Below are 15,695 nucleotides of genomic sequence, written 5' to 3'. Positions count from 1 at the left end.
TCATTAGGTACATAAAATAGTCAAGAAACAATAATAATGACGAAATTATTATGCATCTGAAACTGAGTTCAAATTATCAAAGCCGTACGGCATATAGGTTACCTATACATTTGTACAGATACTTAGTTAGCTTTCTTCCTCTTAAATCATCTTCAAAATGGTTTTCAATTTTTATTAATAAACATAACTTTCGTACGTACCTACATTAATAATAAACGTAGGTACCTACGTTCTTCTTATTGTACCTATGAGCAAAACCCATTGCAGTTATTAATTTTTATTCAGCTTGTGAGGAACGTTAATAACGTTTCTTACAAGATGTTATTATACTTACAAAAATAAGTAGATGTAGGTAGGTATAGAACACGGACTACCTGTATAAAGTATGAAGCGGACATGCGAAAGAATAAGCGCGGGCGGGCGGGGTTCAGTGGCGGTGCGCGGCGCGGCGAGGAGTGGCGGGGTGCGGGCGGCAGTCCGTGGCGCGGGTCAGTTGCGGTCGCGTTGAGGAAGGTTGAATCGGGCGCACGAGCCGCGCGGCCTCAGCACCGCGGTTCCGAACGTTCGGTGACCGTGCAGCGCGTGTCGGTACTCCCCTCTCGGCCCGCGCGCCGCTCTGCCACCGCACTCGCCTCTTGCTTGAGCTCTCGTCACTGTTCACTTTGTGAACTACGAACCTTTCCTCTGACACAGTATGAAATGGAAATATATACCTACATGTAGGTGAGATCCTTTATGTGAAATACCTACTTATATACTTATAGCTTATTTCAAATAGGTCACATTACGACTTGAAACTGTATAGGTGTGTTTACTTCAAATTGTTATGTTTTACACGTGGAAGAATAATTAAATTATCGTAGGAGGTAGGTATCGAAGTAATAAAAAATAATTAAAGTAGTAAATAAACAGTGAATTGATTAGATCATGGATTAGTATACTTATTATTGTATTAGGTGAGTGGGTATGTAGCCCAACGTAACTTTTATCAAGACCAAAAATCGACCAATCCTACTAAATCGACTTGGTAATCAATTGCCATGAATAGTAGAGTAAAATATGAGGATTACTTGTTCAATAAATGAAATATTTTCCGCTAAAACTAGGTACTGAATGAGTTAGATGGAAACGGACCCACAGCGTAGGTTACTACAGCTAGGGTTACCAGGTCGCAAAACTTAATAGTCGGACAGACAAGCCAAGCTGGTCGGACACCCTAAATTATTGAGGATTTTGTGTTTACTGGTAACAATTAATAGGCTGTACTACAAAAATACGTAACAAAATCCGGCCACCATTTGGCTAGACCGAACACACAGTCACAAAGCCTTACTATAATATCTGGATATGTCTCGACCCCCGGCAACCCTACCTACAGCCATTAACAACGCTCTAAATTCACGGATCTCTCACTCGTGTGAGCTCGTATTAGTGAAAACATGTACCTACAAACATATCATCTACAATGGTACACTTAGTCGAGGTTATTTACTAACTACAATATAAACTGGTATCTACAATATGTTTAAGTAATCAGTACCTGTACCTAATCATCGTATTTCGCACTTACCACGACAGTGTACTGGCAGACCATTGGCAGACTATTGGCATTGTACTGCCATTGGCAGACCGTAGACATTTTTCTTGTGGTTTAGGTTCTTCTTAAACCGCCTCGCCGACCTGCGAAGGTTGGCAGTAGGCCCTGTAAGATTTAATAAAAACTCATCGAAGAGGCTCGATATTATGAATTATGATCTTTATTTAGTACCTACTTAATACTGTAAAAAAAATGGAGTAGGTGTTTTTATTTATTTTATTGCTGCATAGGTCTCAATGAGCGGAATTGGGTTTTGAATCACATTTCGCTTAAAACTCTAGAAATACTAATTGTGTTGGAAAAATGCTTAGGAGAATACTAATAGCTTCAGTTTAATCTAATTTCCATCCATTCATCGGCCATTGTAAATAGTGGAATTGGGGCCCAGTAGACCTAGGAAGTTTGCATTGATGTCCTGCTCTGCCTCAGAAACCAAGTAAACTGATTGGTCAATACTGTCATAAATTAGCTATGTCAGTCGTAATCGTAAAGCTAAAACCGTAGTTATAATAGGCACCTATTATCTCACCAAGAATGGGGTCATGTAGGTAATAAAAAGCTTCATATAAGTATAATATTTAGGTAAAAGAGGACGCCGACCCTAACGAACCTTGCGTTACGAACTTACGTAGCTTTAGTACGTTAGACAAGAACTGATCATTTTGAAAATTTCTCAGACCAAACGGTAGGTAAGTAGCTAAGTAATATTTTTTTTCATGTAGTCTAGTTTGCTCACAACTTATTATAAATAGAAGAACAAGCATAGATAATCCATATATCCTCAACAGTTTACAGTGAACAAAATAAAAATAAATTGAAGTCTAAATTAAAAAAATATTTAATAAATACTCTGCCATAATAACACTCCTTTATAAAATCAATATTAAGTAATACCTTGTTAAGTTTATATAATAATACTAGCGGCCCGGTACGTGCTTCGCTACGTATAAAGTGAAATAAAATAAACAAATCGGAACATCAAATTCATTTATTTAATCAAAAATATATTTTATTTAAAATCGAAATCAATTGCTAGCTATTTACAACACACTTAATCCAAAACATTTGGATAAACAATATGTATTTTTTGTTTTTCCATTTTGAGCATAAATAAACAAACGGCTGGGGGTACCGACTCTGGAACAGGCAACATATAACTGGCCATGTGAAAAACAATGTTCCTCCAAATTCACACCACAAACGTGAAGTGTTTGACCTTGGGCCTTGTTGATGGACATCGCAAATGATAAACGCACAGGATATTGTAAACGTTTGAACTCAAAAGGCATATCAGTTGGAATCATAGGTATACGCGGTATCAAAACAACTTCTCCTTTTGATTTACCAGTTAAGATCGTAGCTTCAATCAAATTTGGCAATAACTTTTTCACTGCCAATCTGGTTCCGTTACACAGTTTTGGTGGATTAATATTTCGCAATAATATAATCGAAGAACCAACTTTCAGATTCAAGCAATGCGGTGGCATACCAGCCGGCTCCAATGAATTTAAAAATTCAATTGGATAATTCATTGCCTCATCTTGATTCATAACACTGTCAATTGATTTATATTTCGTGACTACGCCTGGCAGTTTCGCTTGAATTTGAAAATTAATTGCATTGACATTAATGTTTTTCGGTGCTAAAATGGCGCGTTCTGTCAACCAATCATGATTTCTGTAATTCTGAACAATATTCGGAAAAACACATTCAATCAATTCATCTATCGATTGCGCAATTGTACAAAAATTGTTCGGTACAGCGATCAATCCGTTGGTTCTGTCGATTTGTATTTTGCCGTCACCAATTTCTAACAATTGTTTTGAGAACTCATGGGCAGCTGGATCATTTTGTAGGTGAACACGCACAACGTTGATCCAATTCACGATTTTCATCACCAATAAAATAAATTTGCAAAAATTGATGATCAGCGTCGGGGTATGGCAATAACGAACCAGCTTGATGATAAATCTGGCCCTGATTCTGTAACATGTATACAATTTTAGGTAAATCTTATATCAGTTTTTTTTTTAAATATACTTTATGCTTCAGATTGATACAAACATGGAATAATCCTGTTGAAGTATTTACCTTAAACGTCGGCATAAAATTATCTCTAATAATTTTAGTTGCACCAAAAGAAGTCATTTGAAATGCCGAATTGTATTGTTGAATATGACTCAGAAAGTGCTTCGACGCTTGCGATGTCCCAAAAATAAATGAATACAATGGTTCGGGTGGAGTTTCTAATGCTGGCAATCTCACTTTGCCATTAGCACAACACATGCCGGGTGTTTCACCTCGAAAGTTAGCCGCATCACAATGTGGACATATTGCGTCCATCATTCCAATGTATCAATACATACTATAATCAATCTGACTGTTGTAATTAAAAGCAGCACGCATCATTTCAGCCAAAACAGCACGACGTATTCGTGATGGCCGTGCAAGATTCAGTACAGGTACTGGGTTAACAAATCTATTGCGTGCATTACGTTCACGCTGCGATGCATTAGCTTGTGCGCGTTCATCTGCAGTCTGTGATCGTCTTAGTAATGCCACATCATTTGCATTACGCGTTCGCCGACCTATATTTGCTCGTCTGGCTGGTGGCATTTTTCCCGTATGCACATATGTTTTCGCTTAAAAATCGAAAAAAAAAATTAGAACAAAAAAAAAACAAATTCCCAAGAAGCTGTCGCATATGATGCCATGTGAAATCATATACGGCAACTTAGAAAAGTATACATAAATTCAGGACTCACCGTTTGTATGAATGCACTGCAAATGCAATTATGTGAAAAGAAATTTATCGCTGATAATATGATTTAATCAAACCACGTCCAAAATGAATTGACGGCATGAATGACATAACAACGTGCTTGTCCTGTCAACAAAACTTCAAAAAAGTTTCTGTGAAAAAAGTTTCTATTGAATTCATTTATTACAAAAAATGTGACAAATGAGGAACCGCTCGACCGATTTTGTGCAAACTTCACATAAACCATCTACTAAATATGCCGACCAAATCCTAAGCATTTAGTTTGGATAGGTGAGCCCGTTCTTGAGTTATGGAATTACAACGAAAAGTGGCATTGATTTTTATATATATAGATAATATGTATAATTTAAATTTATTTATAAGTTTATACTATACTTTTGATCTCGCAGACAAACAGTGTGTACTGTTTTCTGAGACACTGTACTATGTCATAAGTATAACGTGTACCTGTAATAATTGAATAAATAAAATAAATAATAATTATACCTTCTTATCACAATCAAAATATGTAGTATGGTAAATACATAATATGTTGCATCACAATACACGCCATACTTAAAATATACCTATTTATATTAGAATAAACGTGTCAAAGTTCAAACCTATTTACTACATACACGATTTGGTCATGGTTTTTTTTATTTGATGACGTAAATGGCTGGCGTGTATTTTTGGTGTGAGCAAAGAACATTGAGTTTTTGTGCGAACAAACTGCAAAAGTATAACAAAAAACAACTAAAATAAGGATAATCATAATGATTCATAAGTAGTAGGTATGTATCAATTGTTAACTCTCCTACTTTGTATTATTTTTTTACTTTTGCGTTGAATTATTGAGTTGGCAAACTACTTAAGAGAATAGGAGTATTTTCAAATTTAATCAGACTGCCATTCATTCATCGGCCATTGTAGTTAGCAGAATCGGGGTTCAGGATGTCTACCACCACATCCAATGCTTGTAGTTAAAAGATTTAAGTAAGTGATTTTTAATAATGAGAGGTAGTGCCCCGGTAAAAGTTTTCTTTTCATCACGTCTTTTTTAAAATGGTATGACCATCACATAATAAAAAGTAAGAAAACCTCAACCGTTCCGTCGCGGGATACAGTGAAACATAATAACAATCCAATCTCAGCTACCTAGGTAGGTAGTTCTCGCTGATAAGGTTGCTAATAAATAAGACTTTGTACTGCTAGGGTTTAAGAGTACATTCCCGGTACGACGGTGTTAGTGCGATGAAATAAATGAATTCGATTGGTGTACACAATTTATACTTCCAGGTGATAAAGAAAACAGAATGTCAGTAGCATAAATCTAAGTCTTATGCTTCCGTAAGCTTTTTTTTTTCATCATATTTTTACATAATCCTTACTAATAGTATAAATGCGAAAGTAACTCTGTCTGTCTGTTACGCTTTCACGTCTAAACTACTGAACCGATTTTAATGAAAGTTGATACAGAGATAGAGTTGACCTTGAGAAAGAACATAGGATAGTTTTTATCCCGGACTTTTGAAGAGTTCTCTTGGAAACGCGATATAACCGACATCGACGCGGGCGAAGCCGCGGGCGAAAAGCTAGTTTATTAATATATTTCAATAGACTAGCTAGTGTGGAAAAAAGTCAAGAAAAGCGAAACCTTACTGGCATGCGCGATTTTTATTCAAGGAATACATCGCTGTGAACAAATAATAATATACAACAAAATATATTTAAAGACTTAAAATGTCCATAAACATAAACATTCAAGTATAATAAACTTTGAAGTCGAATGCTCGGCGAAAAAAATATATAAATAAATAAAAAAAGCATTTTATTTCTTCCAGAACAAAAAGTATTGTTAATACAAAGTTAATTAGGTGTTAATATCAATGAGAAAATGAATTTGTTATTGCTATTTAAACGGTTTTTTTTATTGTAAGTTTTTAAATTAAGTAAGGTTATTCTTTAAGAGCTCCTTTGCGGGTAAAGGCCACTCAAATCGAGCCAGCTTTCTCTGGATTTCGCTATTTGTATCCAGTTTGGACCTCCTTTGCGCTTTATTTCATCCTCTCATTTGTTGTATAGCCTCCCTTTCTTTCTTTTGCCCACTATTCTACTTCTTCCACTATTCTGTCACTCTTTTTGTAAAAAAATATCATACCGGTCGAAAAAAAGTTCTCGTTTTTATAGCGCAGAAAGTGTAAACATGAAAGCATATTATGTTCGAAAAGCACGTTAGAAAACGACCATTGCGAATTCTAAATTAGTTTGACTAACTATTACAACTTCTCTGATCTTCAGATTTTATCCTACTGCGTCAGAATAAAGTTGACTATTAATATTTTGAATTTTATTGTACATATTTTTGCGTGATGACAGAACTAGATGATTACAGTTTTCTGGGCTACAACCAGGCTTTTCTAAAACATAAAGTATAGGACAATTGGAAGCGCTTTTTTTGTATGTCTAAACTTCGTGTCACACAGTGTCCCAATTCCGCTAATTACAATTGCCGATATGAATGAAAATAAGATTAAAGAAAGTTTACACTTTTAATATTCTCCTAAGCATTTGGCCAACAAAATGATTGGAAATTCATTGTATTGAAAGTGAGTGTTCTGCCCTGTGTACTAATACACAGAAGACACAGAATACTACATGAATAGTATAATTTTAATCTAATTTCCATTCATTCATTGTAAGTAGCGGAATTGGGGACCCGGTAAAATCAATTTTCATGGAACTTATTGGTAACTCGGCAGCAAAGCTGAAACATAAACACATGGATAAAAGACGGGGGCAAAATAATGTGTGCAACAGAACTCAATTGCATTATGATTGTTTACTTTAAATTATCTTGCCTTTCGATATTTTTGATAATTTATTTGTTTCTCTACGTTATCACATAAGTGATAAACTGCGTTAGGCGACTGCACTATCATACACCGGCCGTATACAATAATCTAAACGAGTGGAATGACTATTATGGTTTATAAATAAGTATGCAGGAAACTACTTTTGCTAGAAAACTAAATGGACGGGGGCATTTATATTTGAACTCTACAATTTTCTGGTAATTAGCTCCTTTCGGAGCCACCACTTGCTATAATATATGTAGGTACATACCTAGGTATGAATGACTTTACATGTGTAGGTAACATGTACCTCCGTTGATACTTACGAACAACAGGCTGATGATAATATGATGACATTTATATTCAATGGCAAGGTGAACGAGGCGGTCTATGTAGGTATTATGTAAGTAAAACGAATGGCTAGGTACTTGCCTGCATAATTAAGCATTGCTACATAATAATATTCAATGACTTTAATGACGTCAGTGCAACACTTAAATTAAGGTCTAATTCATTTTCGATGGGACCATTTATTATATCAAGGAGATACAGATAAAGAGTGTCAAGTAAAATAATATTATCATAACGTTTTGACTTTTCGTGAGTGACGTAACTTTTGCATATTAGGTAGATACATATCCTTAGCCTAAGTATTGCAGCAGAATTAATATGGCCTTTATGATATTGTCAAGACTTTTAAATTTATCATCGTAATAAATAACAAGATCTAAAGGAACAAAGTATGTTCATCCAGTAATTGAATTCTATTTTTAATATTGAAGGAATGAGTTAACTGTGAAAGGAGGTAAATATTACCGATAATAAATTTAGATCTGCTTTTGAAGACGATTACACGGGTCACCAGACCCACCTAACATAGTTCGCGTTATGTTGTTGTCCTAGACAGACAGACAGATATCGGAGAGAGGGAGAGTGCGGAAGGGAGGGGCGGCCTGAGGCGGGAGGGAAGGAGAATTACGCACGCGCACTGTTGCCGAGAGTTCACACGCGCGCTTCGAAACCGCGGTGCGCCTCCACGTGTACGCTAGCGTTGCCCTCTTCGCCCGCGCGCCTCGCCCCGCGCGCGGGTCGGACATTCCAACCAACCTTCAACAAACGCGCGCCGTCTATCGTGTGGTAGGTATATAATATACGTTATAATAGCGTTATGCTTGTGTAACAACTACAAATACCCGTACACATACATTATGAGTGTGTATGAAAACAATTTACTTGCTTATCCAAAATATTGAATTCTAATGTGATATTCTGAGCATTCTCATATCGGTACTACTTTGCATGAATGTCAAATGTTATTTTTAATATAGATCTTGGGTTAATAAACAAAGTGGTTCCTGGTAACACACTTGTACCTACCCACTTAACGGATGGATGCATAATAATTGCGTTCATCGGTCCTTTTAGGTAGGTATGCTTTCATGATTGGGCTCAAAAAAAGGTTAAAATGATCTCGAGTCCAAGGTAAATCCGATTGTGGTTTATCTAAAAATCTTTTATCCACATATAATATCATTTTCTACAATATTAAATAACGAATTTCCTAGCTTGCCTTGGTACCCTAGCTGTGCCCGGTTTAAGCCCATACAACACCCTAACTCGAATTATGTAGGTGTATGTTCAATATTTTGCGGTCTAAATAAAGCAGAACACAAAATACATTTTGCTCACAAGTAGGAGATCAATGGCTATATTCATTTGCTTTAACAGTAAGAATAAACGTATAAAAAGCTTACAGGGCTTTTTCAACACAGTGACCTGTAGCGGAAAATATATAAAAGAGGGTGGAGAAATGGCAAAATATAAAAGTAAGGAAAAGCGTTATTTTATTGCTCCCGCTCACTCTCGTGTTTCGCAACGCACCGATATTCCGCTCCGCCCTGCTCTGAGCCAGGAGCGAACGGCAACTCGACTAACGCCGAAGCGCGCGGCATTCAGCTGCTGACGGTCGAGTGAGTGTGTCGTTATAGTTGCTCGCTGTCAGACCTTTGTACACAACCTACGCCAACATTAACTACGTTGAACCTTGATAGAAAAATCATCATCATTGTGTAATATGATAGGTAAGGAATTTTATTTATAATATTGTTTATTCTATATTTGTACTGCTGTATTGCAAAATTATCATTATTGTACTTAACTAGTTATATTTACTAACTTATAAATTTATTTTACTATAATATTTTCTCCATTAACTTCTGTTTTTTTTTTCATAGTGTATCAAGAATGTCATAGATGTTTACTTTTAAAATTATCTTTTGTTTACTCAAAGTGAGCTAGGTACGCTTCCTAACAATTGTTTTATTGCATTGTCATTTTTTTTCGTACCTTAATTTAGAAGTGCCTAGTAGTTTAATTTAAATTTAAATTAATGCTGCGCTGGTATGCTCTATTTGACACAAACGTTACCATATAGTTAGGAACGCTATTTTCTGCATTTATAAACTTGAATGGTTCGGTTGTTAGCGTTCGTTATCTAAAATGTTATTAAGCAGGTAGCGCCTAGTTAAGGACATCTACGTTTTTTATTAGGTGTGCCTTATATTTTCGATTTAACAAAATCATATAAATATGTAACGACATTTTATTAGCGCTTAAAAGTACATCTCTAGATTAAAACATAAATAAGAAATATGCGTAAACGGGTGGGGTGGGGCGAGCGAGACGGGGATATGTTTCGAGTGCTAACAGCGGGGTCGGCGGCCCAAACACGTGGAGGCCTGCACCGCGGCACTATCGCGTCGAAACCGCGGTGCAGGCCTCCACGTGTTGTCAGAGGACATTCACTCGGCTTTTGCTTCGCTCCCCTCATTCCGCTCACACCCCTGCGTGGCCGTATTATGTTGGTGCATCCTGATATTCCTGATCGCTGCATGCCATACACAACAGACACTGTACTGTGAACGGTCGTCGCGTTCGAATTGGGGTGCCAATCATAATTACGGACGACGTAATATTATAATGGAATCTTTGTCAACTATTGAAATAAAACAATATCGTTCGGCAGGTGAGGAGGAACGAGTCCACCAATGTGGGGAATGTGGGCTAACATTGTCTACTCGAAGTGCACTAACAGCACACGCAAGATCTCATCGTGCCACCGCAGATGCACATCGCTGCGACGTCTGCCACAAAACCTTCGCTGTGCCTGCAAGACTAGTGCGTCATTATCGGACCCATACCGGTGAACGGCCATTCGAATGTGAATATTGTCACAAGATGTTTAGTGTCAAGGAGAACCTGCAAGTGCATCGCCGTATCCATACTAAGGAGCGACCTTATCGATGTGGTGTGTGTGACGCTGCCTTTGAACACTCCGGAAAACTGCACCGCCACGCTCGCATACATACTGGAGAACGGCCCCATGCCTGTCCCCATTGCCACAAAACTTTTATTCAGTCCGGCCAACTGGTGATTCATCTACGGACACACACAGGTGAAAAACCATACCGTTGCCCGGCACCTGGCTGCGGTAAAGGATTTACTTGTTCAAAACAACTGAAAGTGCACTCACGTACACATACTGGTGAACGTCCTTACACTTGTGATATATGCTTGCGTGATTTCGGCTACAATCATGTCTTGAAATTGCACCGTTTTCAACATTACGGCGAACGATGCTACCGTTGCACAGTTTGCGATGGCACATTTAATACCAAAAAACAGATGGAAGCACATATATATAAGGAACACGGCGCGGATACACCGCGCACTCAACAGATGCCTTCTACAGGTTCTTTAGTGGTAAACGGAAATGTAATGTGTGATTTGGTTGAAGCCGCTCTGCAACAGTTACCCCCAACACCTCCCAGTTCGCCGCCGTCCCCGCAATGCCCCGCCACGCCTTCCGCTTCCACTGCAGCTTCCTTCCCATCTCCCTCGCCGTCGCCGGCACTTACGGCTTCGGTACAATACACTCTTGCCCCGTCCTCCTTACCGCCTCGGAAGAGAAAACTTATTCCTCAACCTGAACCTGAGGTCCCGATTGTCCGGCACACTTCAGTCATACAATTTGCACCTGCAGCCGCATTGGACTCATAGTAGGATAGTCTTTGTAGCATAGAAGGCTTGACCGATTATTACCTAATATGGTATTTTCTTAGCGTAATTTGATCCAGGCTTTTTTTCAATTAAGTGGCTGTATGTATGAGATTGTATTGTAGTGGTAGTGTAATGTGACTTGAGTATGAATATGCGATAGTTAATTGAAAAACGATTATGTGTATGATACGGATTGATTGTAGAAATATTATAATTAAGAGTTGAGGAAAAGACTAAACAACCTACTTTTAAGTGCATTTGTGCCGTTATTGTTAGCAAAATAAGTTTTTATATTTATCATGTATCTATGTGTAAGACTAGTAAGAATAAAGTACAACATTGTATTTATGTGAAGCTAAAGTTATTTTACCAACCCATAAATATTGATGATTTTGGTGGTATTTAATTTACCACATAAGGTACACCTGGTGCTAGTTACTTGCTCGGAAAAATATAATCCAGCGAGATTTATTAAAACCGAGAAATTATTCTGTCAAATCAATGAAGCTTCGTTGCTGTCGTGCCTAATAAAACAGCCGCTTTTTTAATTCAACGACAATTCTAATTATTATTTTTTTACATAATATGCACATATTATGTGCCAAAAATAAGAAAAAATATATTTTGAATAAAATGCTAACATAATACGATTTTACCAATACATGTGTAGGAAAATTTAATCAAATAATATTAATTTATGATGATAGTTTTTCGTGACGAATTACAATTTGAATCTGAGAGAGAAAAACAAATTATGATTACGCGTACTAGGCGGCTATAGACAGTGACGCCCCAATTTAGGTCGTACTGGTTGAATTGAATCGCATAAAGTCCCGAGTGTCTACGACACAAAAATATGAATTCATTCATTTTGTTAAATTCATAATTGTATATAACTTGCTAATTTGATGAAAAAATCTAGCTCCAGGAGCTTAGTTCTTTATTATTCAGTGGGTAAAGTACTTTTATGTAGTACCATACATAACTGTATAATTATGCTATCTAATTGTTTGATACAATTTATTAAAATGTACACTTTTTTTTCGGCTTTTGTTTTGTAAATATGGCATGGCAAAATATTTATAAATGTATGCAAAGTAGGTATTAAGAAACAAGTAGTTTCACAAGAAAGAAAATCAATAATCCGAGAGTGACATACTGATTGAGGGAGCGCACCGCAATGAGAATGGGGTTGCCATACTTCAGAGACAGATTTCGGAGTGGAATTGTGGAACAATAAGATTGCACTAACAGATGCCTTATATTATAAACGCGCCGAGATTAATTTATGGTTTTTAAAAATGCTTTACGTGAATACACTTCAACGGCGCTTTAAAAAAATGCTGTGTCAATAGTCAAATAGAACACTATTATATTAGTTATCATCTAAGAGTTATCATTCATTGTAATTTAACCGTGGTGTTGCTATGACAAATAATAACTTTGACTGGGATAGTCAAGTTTCCGCCAAAAACTGTTGTGCAAGACGTGTCGCTGGTTCGACGCTGCGCGGGTCAACCATTTGTGTGATCCATGAATGCTTGTGTTTGGGTGTGCTTGACTTGATTTTTTTTTAAGCCCGTTGAACAACCGGATTTAATTCAGTCATGTGAGAATCATTTTAAGCAAATAGTAATGTATTTGGTTGTTTTGCCATTCTCATCCAAATTGTGAGGATTTTAGCCAGAGAATGTTATGAATAAACCTTTCTAACTTTTCAGACTTTTTATTTCTTTAAATTCCATTTACCATGTATTGTCAGTGAAAAAAAAACCTGAGATCAACAAGTCTTTAACGCGGCACAGATGAAATAACGAGAAATTAAACTAAACGAAATGATAGTGTGTTTTGGGTCTGCATCTAACGGAATGAATAAGAAAATAATGCGTTATTAATTGTAATTTTAAATCTATTAGAAATTCCAAGAATCGTTAATTATAGTAATTTCATTTTACTTTGTCTATCGTTCTTTATTATGACTGGTAATGTAATGTAAAATCGTCGTGGAGTGTGGATTCATAGTTAGGCCACAGACAATATAGAGTTTGTTTATGTTTGTAAGATTTCTCAATGTCAAAACATTGTCTTTGGTTCTATGATAGCTTTTGTAGATGCGATTGAGGTTACTGTGTAGTTTATGTTTAAATAATACTTGTTTTTCATCTGGAATTTGTTAAATCATCAGTCATCTAAAATGGTATGTATCCGTATATTTTGTTACTGAAATTTGTACTGCATATATTACAACTAAAATTTTTTAAACAGTTTCAATAACATTGTTACTATTTGTTAAACAGTTTACCGGTAAAGCCGGCTAACATTATCTTTTATAAAATGTAATAAATCGTCGCTATGTGGAACCTTACATATGTATTTTTTGTTTCTAGACGATCGGAAAGAATAATAAAATGCAACAGCATATCAATTATAGAGTGAGGGTTATTCTCCAAGATTCACGGACGTTTATTGGAACTTTTAAAGCATTTGACAAACACATGAATCTCATTCTGGGAGATTGTGAAGAATTTAGAAAAATCAAATCTAAAAACAGTAAAACCGCTGACAGGGAGGAGAAAAGAACGTTAGGATTTGTATTACTTCGTGGTGAAAATATAGTATCGTTAACTATCGAAGGTCCACCTCCACCCGAAGAAGGTTTACCTCGCGTTCCAATTCCTGGTGCAATCGGAGGACCGGGAGGTGGTCGAGCTGCAGGCCGTGGCGCCGGCCCAGCTGGCGCACCACCGGGTTTGCAGGGACCTGCTCGGGGTGTCGGCGGCCCTTCTCAACAGCATATGGCACCAGGATCTCGTGGACAACTTTCAGCGCCTCCTCAGATGCGTGGAGGTCCTATGATGGGTGGCCCTCCACCTGGCATGATGGGTGCCCCACCGGGTATGGGTCGTGGGGGTCCTGGAGGCCGTGGACCACCGGGAATGCGACGCTATTAATATTAGTGCAGTGAAGTGATGATAATACACTATTTGTGTAGAATAATAGTTTGTATCCAGTGGGGGTTGCAAATGAACCTGAGTGTCAATTTCAGTTTATGTTACTGTCAAGGTAATATTGTGTGTGTAAGTAATTTCACATAAAAACTGTTTAGACACAGAAATAAGTAAATGTGTTAATCAGAAAGAGTTACAAATCTTGCAGTATTGATACAATTTCACTTCTTATGTCATTGGAACTGTTATTTAGCACAAGTAGTAAGTTTTCTAAACTGTGTGCCTCTAGAAATCTAGAACATAAGATAACTATAAATAAGGTAATTTAAACAAATTGAAAAACCATCTGTATTTTTAATTTTAATGACTATTGTTTGCCAACTTAATGATATCTGTGCTCTTCTTTGAGATACATAATTAACTACTTGAACCTGATGGGTGTATGTAGAAAAAGTAGTGGATCAACTTGATATTTGTAGTTTTCCAATAGTTCTAAACAGTCATAAAAAAGTCATGCTTATTGATACGAAGTGCAGTGCTGTTTAAGAAATGAACTTGTTTGGATTTTTGTTTAGGGAGACTCTAAGATGAAGATTCAAGTACTCTGTAATAATATACTAGATATAAGCAATGTCTTGTTTGATTACATTATTTGAATTCACACCAAGGTCCCAGCCTTCTGAGAATTAGCTGGTACAAGTCTGAGGCTTGTACATATTGATTCACTTCATACAAAGTTAACTTACAGGCTATTATATTTGAACAAAATAATACTATTTGGCCTACAAAACACTATTCTGATATTCTGAAATGCCTTGTATTACACAGGTTTATGACAAGCAATTATGCAGGATAGCCAGACGAAACTATTATGTATATTCCATTTGCTTAGGTACATCACACATCTACACTTGGTGTGCGTTGGGTAATTTTTTTATCTGTCTTTGTCAAATATAAATATTATTAAATATATATTACCAAATGAAATATACAACCAGTCATCTAAGTATTTAATATGTATTTGTATATTGTTACCCTTTTCGAGTACTTTAAGAAATAAAGTATCATAAAACAGTATTTTAACCTAATTTTAAGGTGAAAAGAAACATGGGTATTCTTCTTTCTAATTCATATATTCTTAACTATTGAGTATCAATTCTGCACTAATTTACAATAGTATTTCAAAGCTATAATATGCTTACTGAAAAAGTAGCTCTGAATATAGGTACAAAGATCCTTTATAGTGGTTAGTGGCTCTATTTATTATAACAGAAGTTGTTTGTTTGATACCTACTAAGAACAAATGTTTGTGTGATGAGCACAATCATTTGTTCTGTGTCTGGGTGTAACTAACTATAATATGTATGTATTTAGAAATATATAAGTACTAGCTTTTCGCCCGTGTCGAGGTCGGTTATATCGCGTTTCCAAGAGAACTCTTTAAAAGTCCGGGATAAAAACTATCCTATGTTCTT

General features: G+C 36.5%; 2 protein-coding genes across 2 annotated transcripts; both read left to right on the top strand.

The window, feature by feature from the left end:
• Nucleotides 1-8,164: 8,164 nt before the first annotated feature.
• LOC113493299 (Krueppel homolog 1-like) lies at nucleotides 8,165-11,626 on the top strand. The gene is made up of 2 exons (XM_026871216.1): nucleotides 8,165-9,294; nucleotides 10,239-11,626. Exons 1-2 carry the CDS (start codon nucleotides 9,288-9,290, stop codon nucleotides 11,270-11,272), a joined length of 1,041 nt encoding a protein of 346 aa, XP_026727017.1. The 5' UTR covers nucleotides 8,165-9,287; the 3' UTR covers nucleotides 11,273-11,626.
• A 1,712-nt stretch (nucleotides 11,627-13,338) lies between these two features.
• Nucleotides 13,339-14,851, top strand: LOC113493298 (small nuclear ribonucleoprotein-associated protein B). Its single transcript, XM_026871215.1, has 2 exons — nucleotides 13,339-13,469; nucleotides 13,660-14,851. The coding sequence occupies exons 1-2, from the start codon at nucleotides 13,467-13,469 to the stop codon at nucleotides 14,221-14,223; spliced, it is 567 nt and encodes a 188-aa protein (XP_026727016.1). The 5' UTR covers nucleotides 13,339-13,466; the 3' UTR covers nucleotides 14,224-14,851.
• Nucleotides 14,852-15,695: the final 844 nt, after the last annotated feature.

The sequence above is a fragment of the Trichoplusia ni genome, chromosome 4, assembly GCF_003590095.1.
Source record: "Trichoplusia ni isolate ovarian cell line Hi5 chromosome 4, tn1, whole genome shotgun sequence".
Classification (NCBI taxonomy): domain Eukaryota; kingdom Metazoa; phylum Arthropoda; class Insecta; order Lepidoptera; family Noctuidae; genus Trichoplusia; species Trichoplusia ni.
The sequence above is the reverse complement of the archived record's forward strand: the minus strand, read 5'-3'. Positions and strand labels throughout refer to the sequence as shown.